Below are 24498 nucleotides of genomic sequence, written 5' to 3' on the forward strand. Positions count from 1 at the left end.
AATGAAAAGTCTTTATTCTGTGCCACGCGGCCCATTGTTCCTGTGAATTCCTGTCACATTTGCGGCGCATTTTATAATCTAGACGCGCGGCTCTGGATGTTTGTCTTCCATCTCTCTGTCCTCTGAGGAGGCCCATTGTCCCAGCGCTAAATCCCCTGAGGAGTTATTTCAGAGAAATACGGAGTAAAAGGGGGGTAATCCGATCTCTCGTTCCTCTGCCATTTTCCGAGAGGCCTAAAAAACGAGCGTGAATTTGTAAAGGCTAGCACAGTCACCGATGCCTCAATGGAGTTCTGGCTCCATCACTGATAGGACGCGGCGTTGAGCCTGCACGCCAGTGTGCTGACAGACCACCTTACTGACCGGCAAGATAAAGAGAGACAAAAAAGAAACTATGGTTAGTGTGAGATAAAGATGGAAAAGGGAGAGGGGCTTGGAAAAAAAGATAAGAAAGGGCATTAAGTGAGAGTGAGAAGAAAGAGTTCAGTCTCAGGAGGTAAAACAAGGAAGAGAAACGAAAGTGTCTGAATACTATAGAGAATCGAAGCAGATACCAGCAGGATTAGTGCGTGAGAAGTTTGCCACTGGTGTGTTAATGTCTCTGGTGTATTATAAGCCTCAGGTGATGCTGCTGCTCCAAGCGAGATAGTCCAGGTGGTGGACACACACAGATTCATGCACATGTCCCCTGGGTCCCGCATGGCTGTTTATATTACTGAAACTGGTCCTCTGCTGATTCCACTCGAGTGTGTGTGTCTATGTGTGTGTGTGTGTATATGCGTGCGTCAGTTTGGCCTGCACCGTCGTCCCTCCATCCCTCAGGTGTTTCTGCCGGCGGTGACTAAGCCATGAATCAGCCTCGGCCGGCTCCAACACCACTCAACCCCCGCTGAGCTGGTCAAAATGTTCAAATTTATTTATTTTATTTTTTTTTTTTTAAAAAAAGCATATCCAGTGTGTGCACAGGTGACACGAGAGGAGGTGTGTGCACGTCGAGGCTACCACGTGAGGACGGAAAGAACGTTCTGCCGCATTCTTTGTTAGAAAATCCTTAAAGCCCTTTTCATTTCTGCCTGTAAGCCAAGGTTGAAGGATTAGTCTAATTGGTCTGAAACAAGAGAACTGCTCTGTTCTCTTTTTTTTTTTTGCACAAAGCACAAATAATGATTTCAAATGCAGTTATAGCCTCTACTACACCTTCAACCGGCCTCTGCTCTTTAGTCACAGAATCGCCAACCGGTGACGAGAACGTCGGATTAACATTTAAATGTGACACTGAGATGGGGAGAGATAAAGAGCGGAGGGCTGAGAAGCAGGCGTCTGCCTGATACTTTGGTATTTCTGCAGTGTCGAGCATTATCACTGACCCCCCCCCCCCTCTCTTTGCCGTCTCTTTGTGCAGGAATGGCTGGAAGGTGGGTGGAGTGGGGGGGCTGCTGATTATAAATAGCAGCGCAGGGTTGCGAGAGGGTCAGCGCTGACCTTTAAGCGAACAGCGAGAGTCTCCATCACGGGAGCCACGGGCGCCCTTGATGGTCGCGCGCACATATGTACACACACAAACACACACATGCGGCCCTTAACTGACATTAACATCCTGGCCCTTCAAAAGTCAATGGAGGTCACGTCCTCTTAGGCTGTGTGCGAGGGCGCAGGAGCCGCGCTGAAACGGCAAAGGATGACTGAACAAAAGAGAAAGCCCAGTGACGCAGACTGAGGATTTATCCCATCCAGCCGACACTGAGAGGAATTACAGGTGTCTTTTTCCATCCACGTCTTTACTTTAAAAAGGAGTTTAAAAGCTTGAAAGGCTTTTAATTTGGAATATGATCGTGCTGCCAGCCGCCATACAGCTCAAACGTTTGGTTATCTTGACTTTTCTGCTGTGGCCTCCTAAGCTTAAGTCTGCTTCTAAAGAAAACTCTTAATAATCAAGGCTCTTTTCCTTCACGTCCAATCACCTGGGTGCAAATCTGTTAGTTCAAGGCTAAAACTGAATTCACAAATGCATTCTTTTTTGATTTAATTTGAACTTTATGACCCAAAGTGGTGATTTGTATCGCCGCTGCTTTTCTTCGTGGAAGGTATATACTGTTATTTATTTATTTATTTATTTAATGGCGCAGTTTGCACGCTTCCTCTGAGACACGAAAAGCCGATCATATGTCATGTTAAGGTTGACTCTGACACAAACTGGGATGCTCTTTTGTTTTTTAGCTACATTTATCACTCTTTCTCATAGTCTAGCTCTCTTTCTCTTCCAGGCTCATGTGCTCCGCAGCATTCTCGCATCTTTTTCTCATCTCATTTTGTGTAAAGTTAAAGAGGAGACCGTTCGAATCCCAGGCTTTATTTGTCACAGCCATCAGTCACTGTATGGATTCTAGTTTCGTAACAGACTTGTTCCAGATGTATTGTGTACTATTGCACATTTGTCTCCACTTTAGCAGTCCGCCCCACTTAACTCAGCATCATATGGTCTATCATCTGGCTATTACAGCTATCAAACAACCACATGTTCTGATATGAACTTCATGGTGAAATTAATGTCACAATGAACAAACTCTGCCGTGGCCCTGGGATGCTCCACACTTTCCTTGTGCATAAATCTCCAAACTGAGGTTTACTGTTCTACTATTTGTCAAGAATGAGGCCCTAGTTGCTGTGAGCGGAGGGTTCAGTTAAGGTTTTTGGGGTCTGGAACAAGGACGCTACATTTTGGGGCTACACATGAGTTTAATCAACATTTCAGGGAACCACTGAGCCCTGATCCCATCGTACAGAGAGTCTGCTTGGTTTTTGTCAGCGTGGTGTGTTTCCCATTAGTCTGCTTGTCTCTGTGGTTTGCACTGTGATGCACAGGTCCAGCTTAGTATAAGAGAGTTTCAATTACTGGACTAAACTTTGCCACAAATGTATATGGAAAGCATGGAAAGCAGACACTGCCCCGAGTTGTCAGTTGGCACCACCGACGCCGAGAGGCAAGAGAAGAGAAAGCTGGAGACAGAGGGTGTCCACAGTGCTTGAATCATTTGATTTAAATCGGGGAAATAAGTCTGGATTTTAAGGAGACAAAGAACATGGCGTCATCTAAAGTGAAAACATATTTTCGCTCTCTCCCTCTGTCTTTTCGGCGGTGGAGGCCTTGGCAGCTTCCACTGTAACAATAACCTCCCTCAGCATTGATGCTCCGAATCCACGCGCCAGCTCGCTTGTCCACTGTTTTCCCAGAGAGGGCCTCGCTGTTTTCATCCACGCGCTTGGCAGACACTGCCAGCGGCTCCGACGTGACTCTGACCAGGATAGGAATGTGCCGGACCCAGGCCTGGTTAACTTCTTCACCCACACACTCCTGTACTGGTCACACATTGTCTGACACTGAAACTCTTGAGCTTCTCAAACACAATGTGCACAGGCAGTTGTCTGTTCTGCAGGCATCTTCTCTGTCTTTGGGCCCCTTTATGGAAATGTTTGGCAGAGAGACCACCTCTTTGTGGCATGTGTGTGAATGTCGTCTGTAAGCACAGAGGGCAGCTGTAAAGCAAAGTCAAGTGGTACATTCATACTTTGGGTGCCCTGAGAGCGTACGGAAAGGATAGGGTGATGAATTCTGCTCATTCCCATCAGCTGCAGTGTGTGGGAGGTTGAGAGGAGAAGAAAGGCTGTGCTCCAGTCAGCCATGGGACCTATTAGCATTTGGATAAGCCCAGAAAGCTCCCAGTGGCTGCTCCACAGAGAGAGAGGTTGGACCTAAGCGCCTCTACTGCTGCAGCTATAAGCTGGGTCCTGTCAATGGGCCTATTGTACGAGGGACGGCTGCTGAGATGCCTGACGGCCTTTATCTCGCTCGTTCTTCGTCTGCTTGAAAGTAGCACACCGACTTCCTGTGCGCTCTAACCCGAATCTGCATCAGCTTAACGCCGAGGTCAACAGTCCAACGTTTGAGGTGGTTTTACCACAAACTAGTTCAACAAAATACTTTTCTTGTTATGTTATCTGTTTGTTCGGTAACTCCATGCAACAAAGCGTGTTGGTAAGAAACGCCCAGTCGGGTTGTGAGCTGTAATTTCATTAGTACGCCACAAATTCTGTTGTATTCCTAGTTTTCTTTTCCACCACTACCGATGGGGAGGAGCCCTGACTCTCCTGCAGACATGTCTGACCAGTCACTGGAGAAAATCAGACATCTATCACTGGCTCTGTCACTTTTTTTTTCCATCCGTCTGGGTGTTACTCAGTGATGGATGTCCTTGACTTGTTCTTCTCAGCAGCTCCTGGTTGTCCACTCTAGGTTCGCAGCGTACAACAGTGTTCTTGGACGCCATTTTTATTCGTCTCCAAAGACAACTGACAGTGATCATGAAGCAAAATGACTAAGTTGCAGAACTATTTTTGGAATTATGAGTAGTTGTACTGTCAAACTTGCAACACTTCAGGCTATAATAATACGCCTAATAATAGTTTTAGTTTCAGAATCGTCGTCCTTTTTTTATTTTAGATGGGGCTATATACAGACACAAGTTTCCTTAGAAATTCTTTTGAGGGTGATCTTATAGCAAAAGGACATGTCGTGTGTGTGTGTGTGTGAGTCACTGGCTCCTGTTGGTCTGTGTCTGCAGACCCACAAATAAACAGCAGTAAGCCAGCTGGAAATAAGGGAAAAGCTCAGGCTTCTCTCAGTCTGCATACGGGTTAATACAGTTCATGAGAAAAGGAACCCACACGAACATACTGTACACACACTCGCGCGTGCGCAGAAGCTCCCAAACCACCCGTCATCGTCGCCTTTGAATGTCTGCTTCCCGTCGTGCCCAGGTGTCTGCAGTGGACATTACACGCTTGTTTTTGTCAGCGTGATTTGAAGCGGCGCTGGTGAAGTCGCCGTCTTTGTTGCACGCGTGCGAACACGCAGGTGACACCTTCGCTTTCAGAATCCCCACTCATCCTCACTGTCCTCCTGTCACATGAGCGAGGTTCATCCGTGTCCAGCTCGGAGCTCCTGCGACCTTTTGGGTCTTGTTAAAGGTTCTAATGCAAGAAACACTGAGAGGGCTTTGTCTACCGGAGCCAGCTGTGCCTCTCTGTCCTCCACGCTCGCAGCGTGTTCTATCTTCTCTCAGCCTGCGAGTCCGTCCTCCTGGACGTTAGGTGGGGACAGCGACCCACCTGCTCTGTTCTGAGACGTGAGGATATATTATATAGGATTGGGAACATAAATGTGAGTTGGGCAGAGATGCAAAATATGTCAGTAACAGGGAGCATTTAAAGATTTGCTGATAAACTGAGCCGCAGCTTTTGAGTAAAATGCAATAAAATGGAACAGATTCACACTTGAGCTATTTGCTACTGCTTCCGAGCGTTTCAAGATGTCTCTCTCTAGGACACCCCCCAACCCGGTATTTCTTTTCAGACTCGTACATGTAGTTGGAGGCGTCCTGAAACCACAAGGTCACAGGTACGAACTCTGTAGCACCAGATGCGTCTATCACCAGCCATCTGTCCTGTCGAACTGTCCTTGAACAGAAGACTGGACCCCTACCTGTTAACTCCCTGCCAGCAGTCTGGACAGCCAAAAAATGAAAACTATTTACCTTGAAATGAGTTCCCTTCAACTTCACAAGTGTCGCCTTTGACCACCCGTCACTAAATGTAAGAACATCCCTGGTTTGGGTTTGATGGGACTTTTCGGCCGGTTATTTTAACCGGATTAGGTTATCTGATAGTTTGGATTATTAGCTAACATTGTGCTGCGTTGAGCTCTCTCCAGATGCTGACCTCACCCTGACTTTGCTAGCGTGCTGCAGCAGAGCCACTAATCATCCAATCAAGTCTCAGAAAGACCTGCCTCTGTTCACTCTCGAAAACAGATCAGTCCTCGGGAAAAACCCAGCTTCTCGGCCCGTATTCTCAGCAGAGCGCTCAAACGCGAAGAAATACGGGGAGGGTGAGTCGGGATTGATCCGGACAGAGGGAAGGTTAAGCAGGATGCAGGGAGAGAAGAGCATCTACTGAGAAAATGATGAAGGGTTCAGATGACAAATGGAGGCAGAGATGAGAAAAATGTCCGCTCCCCACCGGAGCCTCCTCATTCATCTGATAAGAGCGGCAGACTCTCGTGATGGATGACCAGTGTCATAAGTCACTCCAACTTTCATATTTTCATGTCTGAATGATAGGAACAATGTGAAATAGTGATTGCTCTGGGTTAGTGGTGTTTTCCCCTCTTATCCTCGTATCCTTGGCCTCATATTACCCCGTCCTTGATTATATCTGTTTAACCTTATGAGACAGGAAATCTAATTTCAACGTTTATTCTGAACGACTATCTCGAGCTTTATCCTGTATGGTGCAAATTTGCGGGGATTTGAAATGTAATGTTCCTAAGTTGTTCTAACCTGATGTTATTGATATAATCGTTTTTTTTTTTTTTTTCCTTCTTCTTCTTCTGCAGCACAGGCTGGAAAAAATATGTATCATGCAGACGCGAAACAATCTCCAAACATGGTGTTTACTTTGTTTACTGCAGTAACAAACATGATGTTAACCGTAGTAACGCATCACGGCGCGCTTCCGTCTGCTGCTTGCTAAATTACCCTGATTGTCATCTTCTCAGGTTTCCTCCTCTGCTGAGAAAAGATAACATCCCTCACTCTATCTGTCCTCAAACATCCCCCCCTTTCACTATCTCGCCTTCTCTAAATCCAGTTATCTGTCTGCTCTCATGATGATGATGACCGTTGGCATATCTTTTCAATCTTAACAGTACTGCTTGTTATTTCCTCTTTTCTTTTTGTGTCTTAATGTTAACACTTTGTGTGTTCTGCTGTAAATTGAAGTATCATCCTCTTGTTTTTTTTTGGGTTTTCCACAGTCAAGTATTATAACGTACTCTTCACGTACAATTTCTACTGACGCTGAAGTAGCTTTCAAACATCTTTGGTCTTAATTTTTACAGTAGAGTAGAATTATTACTCAATCACCCCTCTTTCTCTTTTCTCTCTGTCTCTAAAGAATCTCCAAGAACATCCCAACCACTAAGGACGTGGAGCCTCTGCTGGAGATCGATGGAGACATCCGTAGCTTTGAGGTGTTCCTCTCCTCTCGGACGCCCGTTCTCACCGCCAGAGACGTGGAGATGTTTCTGCCCTGCACCGTCAACCTGGACCCCAAACTCAGGGAGATCATAGCAGGTCCGTACACACTCAGTAGATTTTAAGAAATGTAAAACACGTTCGAGCGGTTTCAGTGCCGCTTGGCATATGTCGTGCGAGTCTCTGGGCCTCCGCTGCACAGATTAACATTCCTCCAAAACATTTCCTCTTTTGGTGTTTTCGTGGTGCTGTTGGATAGCGTTGTCTGCCATATCAAAAACGGTTTTGTTCACGTGAGACGTGGGGATTTTGAAGGGGAAGAAGTTCCAACCAAGCTCCAATGGGCTTTCCCAGTTGGTTTAACTCTTATCACGAGACAATAAAAATCAATAAATCAAATCAACAACGGTATACAATCACCATGAGGGACAGAGAATGCTCCTTTATGCGATGTGATTCAATACCAGCTCATTTGGCAGTGACATTACTCATAGCTTTGCAGCCGGCTTTGCTCTAAAATCAGCCACTGCAGGGGCTCTCAATAACCCGCCGCTCGCTTCTCATTTCCAAACAATTAAATGTCGAGCAGGTTTTCACTACAGCGCCGTGGAAGCAGGATAATATTTTTTCACTCGGCCCGTAGTGCAGCACCAGATTTCACAGTTTGTAGACGCGGTGACGTAATAGTGCATCAGTAGCGAACTGTAAACCCCGAGACGGCGCTGTACTTTCGCTACCGTGCGTCAGCATCCATTCAGCCTGTACGGGAGTGTCAATGACGCCTGGTGTGAAGCTGCTGCATCATAGTGTTGTGAGACCACAGAAAACACACACGCACGCTCACACAGAAAATCTGTTCCATTGAGCCAACTTTGAGTCACGGAGGGCGCAGCTAAGTTCTCAAACCAGACGTCCAGTCTGTAAATACAGGAATCTTTTCCCCCTAAGCGTGTAGGTGTGTGTGTGTGTGTGTGTGTGTGTGTGTGTGTGTGTGTGTGTGTGTGTGTGTGTGTGTGTGTGTGTGTACCGCACCGCACCTGACCATAAAAGATGTGTTTATTTGTGCGTTTGCTCAAAAAGCGTGTGGGCGTTTTCACCTTCACACATGTCCGCAGGGAGCGGAAGGTGACCAGTCCAGCGCTCGTACCCAGTCATCCTGCTCCCTCCACTCCCTCCGTGACCAGTTGGTGCTCGGTGCCCAGTGTCCTGTGGCCAGCCAGTGGGCAGTGCTGTCAGCGATACCCGCCCATGGGCCTGACTCACATCATAAGGCCCCCATTGTGTTCGCGGGCTGGATTGGGTCTCACTCAGCGTGTCATTCAGCAGCCACTTGTATAACCAGGAGACATTCTGGTGCCTGCTTCTGTTTCTGGTTCCTACTTTCTTGCCAGCCATACAGAGCCGCTCTGTTCTGTCCCGGGGCTTATTTAACTTTAATTTGGGAGGTTTTTTACCAAAGCTCCCTACTTAGCTCCTGCTCGACTCCTCTGGAAGTCGAATTGATTTATGTGAAAACAATTGTGGCAGAGGGACTTATGAGATAATGTCTCTGTCGAGTTCACGTGGTTTGTTTGTTTACATGCGTGACTTTATTTGTCGGGGACAGCGAGGGACACGGTGTGCCAGATCGTCACATGGCTGGCGAATAATTTGGAAAACGGAGAGTGTCAACGCGTGTGCTGTTTGTGAGCAAACAGAGTAATCAAAGTGAGAATGGAATTCACAGCTGAAGGTCACTGTGCGCTCGTCTTCTCTCCAGTATTTCGGTTGTTTGATTGTCTTCTGTTCTGGAGAAGGAGAACATGTCCAGGAACAATGTTCTTGTTGTATTCCCTGCTGCGTCTCGAGAGCCTAGGAGTTCTGCTCTCGTGGACGTCAGCTGTTTGATATGTATTTCTCTCTTTGGATTCGCAACTGCCTAAACTCTCTGGAGAAGATGAAATAAAGCTAAATTATTGACGCGTGGGCGGATCTGAAGGGTCTTTATAGTCGTCGCCAAGACACGATCGTCAGCATCGCAGATAAACACTTCCTTCTCTCTCCCTCCGTTGTTCTCATTCCCCTGGCGCTGCCCTCTCTTAGATGTGCGCGCCGCCAGGGAGCAGATGCACATCGGAGGAGTGACCTATCCCACGCTGCCCCTTCAGGAGGCGGTGCACCGTCCCCAGTCAGGTTACGGCCAGCAATCCGCCGCCTGCTCCCCGTCGGGCTCCTTCGCCGGATCCCTGCCGCCCCAGCCCCACAGCGCCTACTTCAGCGGGATGACGGGTCCTCAGCACCCCTTCTACAACCGGGTGAGACGCAACAGGGTTCATGTAGAAAAAAGGCCAAGTAAAAAATCATATTCATCGCATAAAATTACAGTTCATGCTCTCAGTTAATCTTGGTTGAGTAGCATTTTTTTTTTTTCCCCCACAGCATTTTGTGCTCCCTCATATTATTTTGTGATTTTTTTATTTTGTTTTACCCCCTCTCCTCTCCTCTCCCCTCCCCATCTGCCCTCTCCACCTCCCTTCCTTCTCCCCCCATAGCCTTATTTCCCCCATCATGTGTATCATCTGCCACGGCATTACCCCCACCATGTCCCCTCATCCTTGCGCCCTACCATTAAACCGCCCGGTCAACCCCAGGACACCAATGGACTTGTAAGTAAAGAAGTAGCTCTAGATCCATTTTCACACAAGCTCTTTGATGATTACAGCAGGAGACATACTAGTCTGAGCAGCGCTGATATTGTGCCACAGCGTCAACTGTGATGGTTTCATCCTGTGAAAGGGGCTTTGCACTGTGCTCCTCAGCAGCTATATTCTATTTCCTTTCATAAATTAATATAATTCATCTCGTAAAGTCAGGACGGAGTGCTATTCCACTACTCACCACTGTTCTATCAGGTCCATTGTGTCAGTCTACTGCATATACAAACCACAATGTATGACCTCCTTTTTTTTTATTTAAACCCTTCCTCTTCTCTCACCAACTATTTTGCTCTCCCTCTGCTAATTGTTACATTCTATGTTTCAGCTTTACATTAGTATATTACCTAGCGATGTTTTAAATTCAACCACAGCCCCTCTGACCCATTTTCAGTTTGTGAAGCCAAACCCAAAAGTATAGAAGCGAAAGGTTTCTCTACAACTTATGCGGTTATGATATTAACCTCATTCATTTGTCCCTGTGCAATCTTTGACTGTTTGTTGCGCCTCTGTCAGGATGTTATTGCAGAGGATGCCAGAGAAGGCCTCCCCTCATGTCCCTCTGACCCCTCCATGGTAACCTCACTAACATCAGCAGATGTAAAAACGCATGCACATAAATATATAGATACATGCACAGCTGTGAAACAGCAGCATTAATGGAAATATCCAAATTAGCCGTCGTTATCGGCCTCATGTTTCACTTCTAGTGTTAGATGCATAAAATGCACGTCTGTGTGTGTGTGACAGGCTACTTATTGTTGTGGTTTACAAAACCAAAAAAACAAGTATAAGTTACACCTGCTGCATGCTGCTGCATGCTTTAATAGTCCAGCTGCAACGTGTGTGACTATGAGTAGGCTTATCACCATTGTCGTGTTTTAGTTGATGATTCATTTTCTTAGAAAGAATTATAGCAGCATTTTAAAATGCTTGTTATTCAACTGTAGCATTTAAGCTCCTTGAGAAATAGATGGTAGCATTATTTTCTTTTCAAAACTATAGCAGAAGAAGGGTATGCCACAAAACAAAATAGTAAACCATGTGTCGAACCAATAACAATGATTGATTGAACCAAAAATAAGTATAATAGAATATAATAATCATGATAAGAGGATTTTGTAATAAGTTGTTGTAACATGCTGGATGATGTCCTCTCATAAACAAACATCCAACACAGTCCTTGCACAGCATTTGCTTATGCATAGTTCCAGTAATGGGCAGTGAATGGATATGAAAGTGCCATGACTAACATCCAGAATGCATGAAGTCGCACTGTGAAGAACTGAACCTCTGCACACGTTCACACACGTCAGGAAAAAGCAGCCTCTGCCATTAGAACAATTTGATGATAACACTATTCTGGAGACTTCTGCTCCACAAAGCCACTTATCAACCCACTGCCAGCAAGCGTTTAGAAGAGCTTTATGAAAGATTTATATAAAGATTACCCTTTAATATTCCTTCTCTCCACCATTTCTTTCTTATCTGGCTGCATTTTCATGCCTTTAATTTTTTTTTTTTTTTAAATCCAATCCTTTTATACGGCCATCACTGTCTTAAATTTTTGTTCCACTTATTTGTTCCTCATATCTTCCACCTCCTCTTTTCTCCTTAGTATAAATTTTTGTCACATTTGCGGTTAATCTCTTTGTGTGGTGCTCTTGCGTGTCCCTTTATTGTTCATCTGCAAATGTGCATGTGTAAACTGTGTGTGTGTGGGTATGTAAGCAGGTGTATTGCCTCATTGATGTAAGTGCGAGTATGGATTCCTTGGGCTGCTGGGATTATCATCGGAGCAACTGTTGGAATTGGCAACACACAGACAGACGTGCACACGCGCGCACGCACGTACGCACACACTGACAATGAGCCCAGCGCTGGTAGAGCTTATCTCCTTACCAAGACGCTTCCTCCCTCGCAGAGCTCTGTTTCCTCTTCCCCATCCTTCTGCCCAGCCCTGAGCTCAGCCCAGCTGTAATTACAGTCTTATCACACACACACACTGGGAGGGTTCGCACAGACGCACGCAGACACACCCGCAGACATTCACGCTTTCACTCGCGTTGTTAGAAGACACGCTAGCTGTCTGAGTGAAGGAGCCGCGTTTGAGGCCTCCTCTGAATTGAAACTTCTGTTTTCTCTTTCGCCGAGTGAAAGATGTCTCTTTCTGGGTCTTTCCTCTCAGTCTCCTCTGCAATCCTTTCTGTGTGCGAAGATTACGGCGCTGAAAGCAAAGCTGACTCCAGCAAAAAAAAAAAAAAATCTCCTTGTCTAATAATTCTACCTCCAGTAGCCTCGTCGTTTCCAGGCTGACGGTGCGTGCTTTCTGCGTCGCTGCCGCGAAGGAGCCGTCCCCTCCCCTGCTGTGAGACGGATAAATGTCTGCTGCTGTTGTCAGTGTCTCTCTCCCGTCCCTCGACGATGAGTTCAACACGTGCGCCGCCGTCTCCGCGCTCGTTTGTCTGTCTGCCGTGTCTTAATTTTCTCCTCATTTCACAGGTACAGCCGCGGCGTCGCAGTGTTATAAAAAAAAAACGTCTGGGTGTATTTGTGTCTGACTACTTGTCCGTCTGCTTCTTTTTGTCTCCTTATCAAGCATTTAAAGTCGCTGCCTTACAAATTAAAGCAGGTACACCTTCCGGTTTCATGGCTACTTCCGCACTTTTCTCCATCATCCACCTGCCTCTACTTCATCCCTAACACTTACACTCTGGTTCATTACTACCCAGCATGCCGTAGCGACGTATTACTCTGAATTCAATGCAGACACACAACTTAAGTAGCTATTAGATTCACTAACATAGTTTCATTCTAGAGTACTCTGTGGACTCCATCCCCTACCATTATAGAAACTTGGAACCTACTATTGTTTACTGTATTGTATGAGCTGCTTTTGTTTTGTCTAACAGCCACTCACAGTCCGACTAAGCTTTGCTCTTCTCTCCCTCGAAACCAGAAACAAAGCCGGGGGGCTTAGTCTGAAGCCACGTCTTAATGGTGTTAATAGCCGGGTGAGGCAGGAGGAGAAGATGAGGGGGGGGGGGGGAGAGTGATGGAAAAGAGAGTAGAGGTCAATGCAGGAGACTGAGTGGGAAGGAATGCGAGAGGAAGGAAGGAAGGAAGGGAGGGAGGGAGGGAGGGAAAGAGAGAAGGAAGGAACGGGAACTTTGCTTGTCACAAAGACGAGCCAGAGGGAGAGGGGTGAGTGTGGAAAGGGAGGGGAGTGGATGAGGTTTGTTTGGTTTTGGTGCCAGCGGGTGGCATGCTGCTGGGAGTCTGGGAGGCCTTAGACTGCACCAACAGGCGACTGGTATTAGTCACGTCGAGCCTCGTAGCTGCTCGTCAGCGTGGCTTCGACTAGACGAGCGCTCGCAGACTCTCAGGCTCCGTCCCTTAAGTGTTTTACACAAACGTTACATGCTCATATATACACTGAAAAAAAGAAAAAGAAAAAAAAGAATCGGAGCAGGTAACCGTGTATCTTGATAGTTTGGCAGCTTTGTTTACTTCTGCGCTTAAACTGTGTGACTGATAGAGAGAATTACAGTGTGGGATTGTGGATTTTGCACCTTCGTGCGCCTCGCAGTGAAAGGCCTGCACGCCTCTTTGCCAGGAATGGTTGCTCGATTCGCCCCTAATCGCTGTGTTGGGAATGATGAGTTGCTCTAACAGAGGGAGTGTGAGTTTGCCTCGGTCACCGTGTTCTACTGACGTGTTTCTCCGTGTGATCGCGCAGGTCTCCTCCGCGGCCCTGCTCAGCACCATGAACACGGACGCGGTGTGTGAGCGTCTCAAGCAGATAGACGGAATTGACCCAAACATGCTGCCTCAGTACGCCTCCACCATCAAGAAGGTACGATTTTAATGGCTAACAGCTAATTCTCATGCATTCTTCGACATCTGCAAACAAACCAGTCGGTGTCTTTCCTGTCCGTTGCAGGCTAATATAAACGGTCAGGTGCTCACTCACTGTAACCTGGACGAGCTGAAGAAAGAGATGGAGATGAACTTCGGCGACTGGCAGCTCTTCAGGGGAATGGTGAGGCTAAATCCCTCCCTTTAATTTACCTCTGTCTGCTTTAACGTTGTCGCTACAAACATATTATGTGTAATTTATAATTTTCAATAAGGTTTGTCGGGGAGGTTGACAAAGAAAGCACGAGTCCACCAACAACAGCGTCTGCCATCCCCTGCACTAGTCTGGAGTAAAGGCCTGCAGTACAGTCTATTTTCAATTGCATAAATTCTCCTCACTCTGTGATACTCTGCAGACACTTAGCCCTGCCAGCGCCCTCCTGTTGATATATGTCAGCCACGGTTTATTCCAAAACGAAGCAAGACGGTATCTCATAATAAGACATCTTGTGCTGCGCTGAGATATTGGGTTGGAGATTTTATAATCCGTATTACGAGAAGGGCGCTAGTCAGTCAGCCAGGAGTCCAGCCGTCTGAGCCGGAGCTGAAATCACTAACACATGTAGCCGGCTCCACTTCATCAAACAGCCAGTCTGTGCTCTTAATACCAAAGCAGAGCTGCGGATTGGTTGTGTTTTACCGGAGATCCGATGCAGAGCTCGCATGGAAGCAGCTGGAACGTGTAGCGGCTCCATGTAAAGACCAGTGTTGTGTTGCCAGGATTCAGCCAGCACAGCCATCTGGTTCAAGATGGCTGACTGATATCTGGATGAAGAGAGGTTATTGTCAGGGAGGAGTGGACAGCTCAGTAGCTCCACTTGAGGCACAACACACAACTCTCCCATCTGAAAGCCGAAGTGAAACGACTTGTTGAACTCTGATGTGTTCTGTTTTAAGGTGATAGAGCAGCGGCACGCTGAAAGCCAGGCGGTGCTGCAGGACGAGTCCCGAGCCGCCAGCGAGCAGGGCAGCAGCGTGCACCACATGGAGCCCGGCAGACGCTCGGGGGGAGCCCAGCGTGAAGCGGCGGCCTTCAGCCTCAACCTCAGCTTCGAGGAGCTGAGCGGAGTCGGGCTGGAGGAGCCTCCGAGACGCAGGGACAACTCGCACTGGCCGGTCGGTGTCTGCGGCGGGAGCTCGAGTAGATCGCACATTTTACATTCCCACGTAAAAAAAAAACATTTTTAAAGTCGCTCCTTTAAGCACGAGTGTGAGATTGCAACACTCGCGAATGGTAGTGAAAAGGAGGTCGCACTCCCAAACTGTCAAATAGCCACATGTCCGCATCACCGAGCTACCGAGTGCGTCGGTGACCTCAGTGGTTTCACATTAATGTTAAGCGAGAAAAGAGCACAGCAGAGGAAGCTTATGGCAGTCTTAAATTCGGCATAATTAAAAATACATACACACGCTGCAGCTCACCAAAAGGTGTCAAGGGGCCCCCTGTTTGTTATTTTCACCTTCCCCATTGCCAATTTGCAAAATCTCTGAGACACGAGCAAACGCTCACACGTTGACAGCTGGCACTGCTGCTATTTTATATGATCTCACTTTGTGATTTGTTTCAAATTTAAACCAAAAAACACAGAGCGGCTTTCGCTGTCACTCCATCTGCACTCTTTGCCACTAACTTTTTCACTCACGATCTAAAGCTTTCATTGGTTACTACTATAATTTTAGCACGGATACAATATATTTATATGCATGTGTCACGCAGACGTAAAGCTTGCTCTCGCTGCAGCCTGTGACACGAACATATTGCTCAGCAAACTGGATGCGTGCGTCACAAACCCAACTTTTTCTCGTCTTCGTCAGGTGGCAAATCACCACACCTCAAGCATGTCCAGCCTCAACTCCCAGGAATCCTCCAATGACATCTGCAAGCTGACAGACAAGCAGCAGGCGGAGTATCGTGACGCCTACAGGGAGTACATCGCTCAGATGGCCCAGCTGGAGATGTCCGGCGGTGGCGGAGAGAGACCTGTGCAGCCCCACCCTGGACAGTTCCTTCAGGCTGCCAGCTCAGAGGACAAAGGGGTGGGTGGAAAGTCAGGAGTGTGCCATCGTGTTTTTGCCACTGCGCCACTAATGGTAGTGATGTTTCAGTCAAATTAGAGAATTAGCTCCCACCGTGTGATTATAGGAAAATACCCTGAGGTTAACTGTTAGTAGTTCTGAGGTCAGTATGTTCTAAAACTGTTATTAAATGTTGTGTTTCTCTGGCCTGCGCAGCGGCAGGAATCTTTGTCTGCGTTGGGAAAATGGAGATCACCGCGTCTTGCATTTCTTAATCATTGGCTTTAGCTTTGTTTCTCTTGGCAGGGCAGGGGAGACAGGAATCCCCTCTTCAGAGGCCCCTCAGAGGCCTGCAGCGAGATATTGTATGTTTTCATGTTCTCCCTATTGAATCTTCCTCCCTCTCCTCAGGCCAAGGAAGGAACTGACCAAGACGGCCGCAAGTCCTTCGGCAAGAGAGGCTCCAAGGGCAGCGACGCCACTGACTTCGCCTCAGGTGCCGACGCTCAGCTCCTGGACCCCATCAGCGAGGAGGACGAGAAGCTGGACCACAGCTCGTCTTCCAGGACTCCAGGCTGCAGGAAGAAGGGAGCCGGGTCGTATTACCACAAGCTGCCCAACGATGAAGACTCAGGGCCGGACGAAGCCGACAACACAACACCTCTCCTCCGCAAAGAGGCGAGTGCCGGTGAGACGTCGTCCCACAGAGCCTCTCAGCCCGCCGGGCTCCTGACCAAACCTGGCTTCCTCTCCGAAATCCTCCTGGACAAGAAGGACTCGTCAGATTCAGGGATGCGCTCCAGTGACAGCTCCTCGGATCGCTCGCTGGAGGAGGCCGAAGGAGACGAGGAAGCGCTGAAGCCCAGCCTGATCGAGCTGGAGCTGGAGGGCCTGGTGAAGAAGAGAGGCCTCCTCCCCAGCAGCCTAAGCGGCCTCCAAGACGCCACGGTCGCCCGCATGTCCATCTGCTCCGAGGCTCCGTCCGAGGCCAGCCTGATGGCCAGCAGCCCGGACGAGGGCTGGCCGTCCGGCGGGGTCAGCAACCTCAACCACGCCGCCAGCAACGCCACCCTCAACAACAACGAAAGCAGCCCCGACGACACCGTCACCAACACCAACGTCGGCCGTCAGCAGCGGGACAACGGCACGGGCACGGAGTCCACCATCTCCTCCTCCTCCTCCTCCAGCTTCTCTCCACCTGTCATCATCACCCCTGGCAGCAGCACCGCCGGCACCACGGCCGCCACCGTCCACCACAACCAGAACCTGCGCACCATCAGTCTGGGAGACGAGACGGAGAGCGTCCTCTGAGAGTCGCACGCGCGCCGGTTTATTCCGAGAAGGGTCATGTAGGCTGTTGTTGTTGTTGATGTTGTTGGTAGGATAATTATACCACTGATATTGTGATGTGTTCCAAAGATTTAGAGAAGTCAGTGTCAGTGTTGTGTTGTTTGGACGGAAATGTAGGAAGTGTTGCTGTTAAGACAAGTGTAGTGCATTGACAAGCTTTAAATAGATGTATGTTAAAAAAAAAACACTTTAATTTAAACACTTGATGTTACCAAAAATGTTTCTGTCAGGTCAAGATTTCCTCAACATGTTTCTTGTGTTATAGGACGGGTGGCGTCCAGCGCGTTCGATAGATTGTGTGATTTCTCTCCTTTGTCTGGGTGGTGATGTCGCCCAGTTTAGTGAAGAAACGTGTTACAGAATAAAATGTGTAGGAAAAGGAAATGATTGTAACGAAAAGACTTTTGCCTCCAAAGCATGTTGTACGGTGTTGTTGTGGTTAAAAATATCATTAAAAAAAAAAAGAACATAGATGTGAGCGTAGACAACGGTGCAGTGCGTCATTGGAAGTTCCTGTGTTAGAAGTCGTCTGTGAAGTGATATTTTGTCTTTTCCCAAAGCTCCTGGTGAGAAGTGTTTCGTGAATCAATAAACATTTTGTCATGCGGACCCTTTAAACCGCTCTGGAAATGCCTCTTTTCTCCTCTTCTGTGCAGGGAAAGCAGCGGTTTGTGCCGAGAAGTCGTCGCAGACCAGGATTTAACTGGTAAATGAACCAGAGCACCTAAACTAAAAGTCTTTATTTTTAACTTTTCCATATTTTATCAAAGGCATTTTTAAGAGGGGATGTTGTAGGGGGGTGACTGGCAGGGAGAGGTCGTCAGTGGCAGTGTTTACATTGGCCGATAGATGGCGCGCTCCCCATACAAACGCGCTGCTCGCTGTTTGCATGGACTCGGTCTGTCAGTATGATAAACTACTAAAGACTAACAGCTTCAGTGAGTCCCAAAGGTTGGTTTGGGGGCCTGTATGTGGTCCTTTCGAGGTTTATTTTTAGCTACAAATTAATGTATATAACTGCTGTATTCATTGTTTTATTTTTTTGTGAGTTGCTTTTCCTGCACTTGATCAAGAAATTCTCCTTTAAGTGGTCCTTGGGGTAAAAAAAAAAAAAAAATCAAATGTGGGATCGCACATGTGTTGGTGGGTTGATGGAATGAAAATATTTGAGAAACCACGCTGCACTGTGAAGGAGGAGATGAATGACAGCTGGGTTTTCACTACAGGGCACCAATTATGTCACCCAGCAGCCCGTATTAGCCAGCGCCTGCCCTTTTTACCCCAGCCAGCCATACCTTTGATACGAGCTCTGCAGCATAGTGTGAACTTCCTCATGATAATGGCTGGCATTTAAGACTTAAACCGCGCGTTTTGATCTTGAACCCCCCCCCACGGGTTTCGTCTCCACACCTATCAGCTGATCGACGCCTCGTTTGTTGATGTCACCGGGTCATTTTCCCCCTCCAAACTTTCGGATCAAAATTTGAGGGATGTATTGGACAAACTTTGAAAATAAAATGATCGCGGAGCTTTTGTGAGCTCCAAGAACCGCTCCAACATACAATCGGTTTTATCTAAATTTCTATAATAGTCCCACTTTTAATAACAGCCCTTAAGTGGCTCACGCTGAGTCATTTGATCCCCTTTACTTTACATAGCATATGAGAAAGTAAAAGTGCAGTCAGTCAGTCGGTCAGTGCGTCCTAAATAAGCTTTTACGCAACGGCGTGCCTCCAGGTCGTGTTTGCCTCAGGGAAGTGTTGACGCCGTGTTTTAGGCTATTATAGGTCACATGCTGCAGGTCTGATAAGAACGCTTGGTTGTGGGATTTGTCTGTGAAGTGCCTCAGACTGTCCCTCAGCACGGTCATAAGTGTGAGAAAGTCAGCTGGAAGTACAGCCGGGAAATCGAATTTTTACGCACAGTTTCTTTGCACTGAAAACGCAACATTCACTCCCCCCCACACTCCCCCAGCCCCCAGCAGTATCTCTTCCCCAAATGAAACATGTTCAACTTGCGTTTTTGATTTATTTTGTATAAAAAAGGTACAATTTACATTACTTTTATAAAAAGTTTCAGCATAATTAAGTACAACATTACACTTTTGCAGAAGTTTCAAATTCCTGCAACTATACAAGATAAACTCCCGATGAGAGTTCACAAGGTTTCATTCTTTCATTTTTACCTTTGTTTTTTTTAAACCACGTCCAGTCCTTCATGTGCCAACAATTCTGACAAGACAAGACTAAACTTTTTTTTTTGTTGTTTTTGTCGTTTTTTGTTTTTTTACAGTAACTAACCAAGTTGTCTGCTCTATTCACGTTCCCACCTCCGCAAAAAAAGCGAAGACTTCAACAAGGAGAGGGACAGGGAGGGTGAGAGGGTGGGTAATAATCCTTGTGACAATAATCTCGTTTTTCCTCCCGCTGTCGGGAATATAACGCGCCTTCCATTTCCAGAAAGGACCCACAAATAAAAAAAAAAAAAAAAATAGTCTTAAGTTAAATAATAACGAAGTGTCCAAACAGAAAACACATCACATAAGATTGTCCCATAATAAGCAAAAGTCTCTTGATTTCAGCGTCAGAAGAAAAAGAAAAAAAAAATCCAGGCCTGGAGGACAGAGGCTTGGAGGGAGGGGGGAAAGTCCTGCTCCCCAGGTCCTGTGTATGTGTGTGTATGTGTGTGTGTGTCTGTGTGTTTTTGCGTCTTGACCAAACACCTGCAAAAGATTGAGAAAGAGAGGCGTGTTTAGAAAATGCAAACAGGGCAGAGATCCGGACAGACTGGCGCCAGGGAGGAAGCCGCAGTTTTTAACATTTAACCAAACACTCCCAATACTAAGCAAACCCTGCGCTCCAGATGTACACACACAGAGAGGGAGAGAGAGAGAGAGAGAGGGAGGGAAAGGGGGGAGGACGCTTACACACACACACTCTTTTCGCACAACTTCAGCCTACAATCTGGGGAAGAATCAGCGTAATTGCCGCTCAGCTGGCGCCTACCCACTTCTTGTACCAATTATGTGCAGACATCGTAGTAGCAGTAATCCAAACAGCCATTATTTTCCTGTTGCAGATGCTCTTCATTATAGACACAAGAGGGTCTAATACAACCCTGACGACTGCTACTTATATACAGTAAAGCAAAGCAGCCTGGAGCGAATATCTTCCACGTTGTTCCCCTGAACTACAAGAGCGAGAGATCTCCCAGCTAAACGTCTTTGGACGCACCGGATGAGGGTTTTTTTTTTGTATTGTTTATTTTTTTCGAATAATCGGGCTCACATTTCTGTTACAGTAAAGTCTAAAAAAGAAGCCAATGATATTTGTTGGAGGCAAGACTGACCAGAATTGGCTTTAGCTGGAGCCAATTGTCCGCGTCTTATCATAACTGACGCCCAAGTGCAGCGCAATCTCACGCGAAAAAAATAAATAAATAAAATAAAACAAATACAAAAAAACATATTGGGACCATTTCAGCAACGTGAGCCGACATTAGCAGGAGGAACAAATGGGATTGGTAAATGGTAATTCTAGCCCATTCTGCTCCAGCAGACTGAGAGACAGGCTGTAGCGGAGCCTAAAAGCCCTGGACAGAATGCAGCAGCAGACATGAGGACAGCCTTACTTACCGCTTTAACGATGCAGAGTCCGGCTGTCATCTGTCATCAGCTCTGATGGCAACTCCGGGGACTGAAAACAAACAAACAAACAGACCAAATGTTAAATTTTATTTTTTATTTTTTTAACGCAGCATCCCGATCGATGTGTCTGCCATTGCAACAGTGTTATGTAGGTCGAATCTCTCCCTCATCTGATTCTGAACAAAAGAAAAAAAAAAAAAAGAAAAAACACACACACACACACACACACGCCTCGTTTCTTTCCAACAAGCCATTTTGTGCGAGTTACGCATAGGCTACAAAGGCGCACCGCTTATGCGCACAAATAAAAAAGCCACTAAATTTGTTTGAAAACACACCGGACTGTGGGGTTCACCGACCGGGATACGCGCACGGCTAGAACGTAATTACCTGTAATGACAAGATGCTGATATCTGTGTTGAGGGTGGTCAGGGGGGTCCGGGATGGAGTCTGCCCCGGCCGCGCAGGGTGATGCAGGCTGGTTAGTGCGACACTGGAGTCCAGCGCAATCTGCAGGTCCAGGATGTAGTCGATGACATGCTGCAGGATTTCCATCTTGCTGACGTTCTTGTTCTGGGGGATGCTGGGCACCAGCTCCTTCAGCTTGGAGTAGCAGTCGTTCATGTTGTACAGCAGGCTGAGCGGGTCATCCACCGGGGTCTTGCTCCGAGAGATTCCCAAGGAGTGCTCTGATAAATTCGCGTTGTTTTTCCGGAAGGACCGCACGGGGCTTATTGCTTTCATTTTGTCAGTGTTAAGTTAAGCGAGCGGATTTGGGTGCCTTGCTTCTCTTTAAGTCCTGTTCTTGCCAGACGACCAGCGATCAGACTGGATTACCTAGCTGTCAGTGTGGTTTATATAGGATGCAGGCTGGGCATGCGACATGGGCGGGTCAAACGCGCTGATTGGGAGCTGCCGCGCCGCTTTCTGCCTTCCCATTGGCTCTGCCGACTCAGATCCCGCCCCTTCTCCACCACGTTACCAGTGGCAACGCATGTTGGAGGCGGAACCCAGAGGGCGCTTCAGCAGCTCCGGTGGGCAATTTGGAAAATTAAGCTCTTACCTGTTTCTGATCAAGAAAATTAATGATTCGCATGGATGTCAGTTGACAACGGCAAGGCACGAGCACGCCCCATTGCCTCTGCCTGCACCATTAAAATGTGATCCCGCAGTTTTATAATGAAGGTGGGTTTAGAAATGTTTAAAAATTGATAAAAAAAAAAAAAAAGAAGAAGCAGTCAGGTTAGAAATTAGATTAATCTATATGACAGCGATATAGTCCTGATAAATGATTCTGTCGAGGCGGAATGTCAATAAAACAGACAGCATTCATTTTTTTTTTCTACTCGCACCAACACGTTCAGTTGTTGCGTGCTGTTGGAGGTGTGGAGCAGTGATGATAGGGACCATAACAGGCGCGCCTGATGATTCTTAATTCACACCAGCCCGGACCGGTGTGAAGGCAAGTTTCTGAGCCTGAATGGCAAACCGAGGGAGAAAAAAAATGTTTGGGTGGAAAATAAACTACAGAGCGATACGTTTTTTTGTTTTTGTTTTTTTAGTGCGTTTACGCAGGAGAACTGTGCACCAAAGCATGAAGTAACAGAGGTGATGTACCCAGAAATGTACATGCCAGTAACTGGACACAGCCTATGACTGCTTGTTTTCTATCCACTTTTGTCAACAGCGTCTCAGATTCATCACTAAAGTGTGTCTTTGAGTCCGCGCGCCACAGCAGCGCCGATCAGAAGGTAAATAAACTGCGTTCATAACTTGAGTGAATTATTTCCCACAGTTCTATTATTTAAAGTTAACGTGTCTTTACATTCCTTCTTGGAGATATGTGTTGTTGTTTTTTCCCCCCACGCAGAGCAGCACTAGTAATACTTTAGGGTCCCGTGCACCTTTTGCTGTCGCGTGTCATCTGAGCTCTCGCGCGTTCGTCATGGCCTACAAATGTAGCTTTCATATCTGGGCTCGTGAAGAGGTGATCAACTACAATTGACACCTAAATGCTTTTTTTATGGATGACTCATTTGTGTGTAGGAATTACACGCCTCATTCTTCAGAGGCAGGTGACCGAGGGCTGTTTGACTAATTGCCCCCGGGGGCAGTTGTAGACTGTTGTTATGTGTCAGCTTTGTGGATTTCCTCCAGATAAAATGGATCAATATGTATTTTACATAAAGTGCCAAAACGTGACTCGAACGGAGAGCCTTTACACAAGAGGCGAAGAGGATGACATTTTAATGTTTACACTTTCTTTAAACATAATTAAAATGCTTTGCGATTTGTCTTGAAGGACGAGAGGAGTAAAAAGGAACGAGTTCGTGGATAAGAAGAGAAATAGTACGCAGACACTGACTGGACGGTCCCTGTGAAAACAAAACAAACACACACACAAAAAAACAGTCGCTTTAAATAAAACGATATATACATATCGATTATTTCTTTTTAAACGTCTTTAAAAGAAAAATCATGAAAAACACCATCTGTGCCATTGTTTTTACGCGCGGTTCTCTTCACGGACTCTTTCCGCTTGCCTCGCGATCCTGTTTTTTTTTTTTTTTTTTTTATGCATTTCTAATATAATGTGGAACTCCTGCAGCCTGTGTCCACATCTGGTGCAATAGGATTTTTCCATTTTCTCCCCTTCGAGCTCTGCTGCCACAGCTGTGCACATTCGCGCGACGCCCCTGACTGATGCCTGACAGACGAGGTGATGGAGAGGCGCAAGAGCACGTCGGTGCAGAGCCGAGCGAACCACCGGCAGGAGCAGCGGCAGCGGAATCAGCCTCACCCTGCCTCTCCTCTCCTCTCCTCTCCTCCTACTTCTCTCTCTCCCTCTCTTTAGCTCTGCCTTTTGGAGCAGACTCTCTGGCGCCGGCGCCGTGACGTCACCCCATTCACAGCAGCCCTCGAGCCAGCCCTCGCGGCGCCGCTGAGGCGGTTTCCATGGTAACCGGGTTTCGGGGATGTCAGTCCGAGGTGGTTCTCAGCTGATCAACCCGGGGCAGGATTAGCGCCCGGACGCGGGTTCGAGTCCGGGCTAGTCCCTCTTTACACACACGGACCAGTGAAGGAATGCAACGATCGCAGAGTTCTTCTACTGTAAAAAAAAAAAAAAAAGAAAGAAAGACCAGCCCTTATGTACAATCACTTGCCAAAACATTAGGCACACTAGTGACAATTAAAGCATTATAATCCTGCAGTAAGTCCGAAAACACGGTTGAATCAACAACTCTATTAGCTGTCTTAAGCAAATGCCCAAAAACCTCATGAATGCAAAGGTTAGTGCAGGACTGTTTAGTTGGAATGCATTCATTTTCACTGACATAATGAACTGTCCAGTCTAGTAATTGTATATTTTATATCATTTGTTATTTCTCACGGTTGCACCAAACACCATGAAAAAATCCCAGTATGTGTGAGAATTTTGCAGAATCTGATTCTAGCTACTATCTAATCTACATCCACATTCAGAGGGGGAAATTGCAGGCGCCACATAACTTCACCTGACTTTCCGCTTACCTTTAAATACTTTACAGAATAACAAACTCTCTTACAAAATATGATGCACAGCTAGTACTAGATCCAGCTGTATGGAAAATAACTCAAAATATCTCCACACTGGATCAAAGACTAAAGTTACATCGCCGATAATAATATCAACTGTAGGCTATTTCATGGGTGTGTTTTTATATATATAATTTAGTTTATTCTGCCTATATAAGCTCCTGTTGGGCTACCTTAGTGGCACTTTCAATGCCTCAGCTGAATCTGA

At 46.8% G+C, this 24498-nt stretch overlaps 2 protein-coding genes and 1 long non-coding RNA gene across 9 annotated transcripts in view; 2 read left to right on the plus strand and 1 right to left on the minus strand.

Annotated features, from left to right (window-relative positions):
• The window catches only part of kidins220a (kinase D-interacting substrate 220a), a 41061-nt gene extending 23375 nt beyond the window's left edge, over positions 1-17686 (plus strand). The window contains exons 24-32 of one of the 7 annotated variants that reach the window (XM_047611883.1): positions 7012-7190; positions 9174-9385; positions 9623-9736; positions 10301-10360; positions 13524-13640; positions 13728-13826; positions 14600-14818; positions 15518-15739; positions 16130-17686. In XM_047611883.1, coding sequence (XP_047467839.1) covers positions 7012-7190; positions 9174-9385; positions 9623-9736; positions 10301-10360; positions 13524-13640; positions 13728-13826; positions 14600-14818; positions 15518-15739; positions 16130-17029 — 2122 coding nt within the window. In that variant the 3' untranslated portion in view covers positions 17030-17686. Of the gene's footprint in view, positions 1-7011; positions 7191-9173; positions 9386-9622; positions 9737-10300; positions 10361-12383; positions 12417-13523; positions 13641-13727; positions 13827-14599; positions 14870-15517; positions 15740-16129 lie in introns of all 7 variants that reach the window. The other 6 variants (XM_047611882.1, XM_047611885.1, XM_047611888.1 and 3 more) reach the window with 6 other exon arrangements.
• Positions 17687-19082: 1396 nt separating this feature from the next.
• id2a (inhibitor of DNA binding 2a) lies at positions 19083-21559 on the minus strand. The gene is made up of 3 exons (XM_047611889.1): positions 21105-21559; positions 20703-20763; positions 19083-19790 (listed from the first exon to the last, which is right to left on the minus strand). The coding sequence occupies exons 1-2, from the start codon at positions 21456-21458 to the stop codon at positions 20707-20709; spliced, it is 411 nt and encodes a 136-aa protein (XP_047467845.1). The 5' UTR covers positions 21459-21559; the 3' UTR covers positions 19083-19790; positions 20703-20706.
• A 155-nt stretch (positions 21560-21714) lies between these two features.
• Positions 21715-23851, plus strand: LOC125024173. The gene is made up of 3 exons (XR_007114707.1): positions 21715-21899; positions 22402-22465; positions 23374-23851. It is a non-coding gene; the product is annotated as an uncharacterized LOC125024173 (long non-coding RNA).
• Positions 23852-24498: the final 647 nt, after the last annotated feature.

Source organism: Mugil cephalus, chromosome 17 (assembly GCF_022458985.1).
Source record: "Mugil cephalus isolate CIBA_MC_2020 chromosome 17, CIBA_Mcephalus_1.1, whole genome shotgun sequence".
NCBI lineage: Eukaryota > Metazoa > Chordata > Actinopteri > Mugiliformes > Mugilidae > Mugil > Mugil cephalus.

Coding starts and splice junctions, on each gene's coding strand:
- id2a (XM_047611889.1), bottom strand. CDS start 21,458: ATGAAAGCAATAAGCCCCGTGCGGTCCTTCCGGAAAAACAACGCGAAT. Junction 20,764..21,104: donor TCAGCATCTTGTCATTACAG/GTAATTACGTTC, acceptor GTTTGTTTTCAG/TCCCCGGAGTTGCCATCAGA.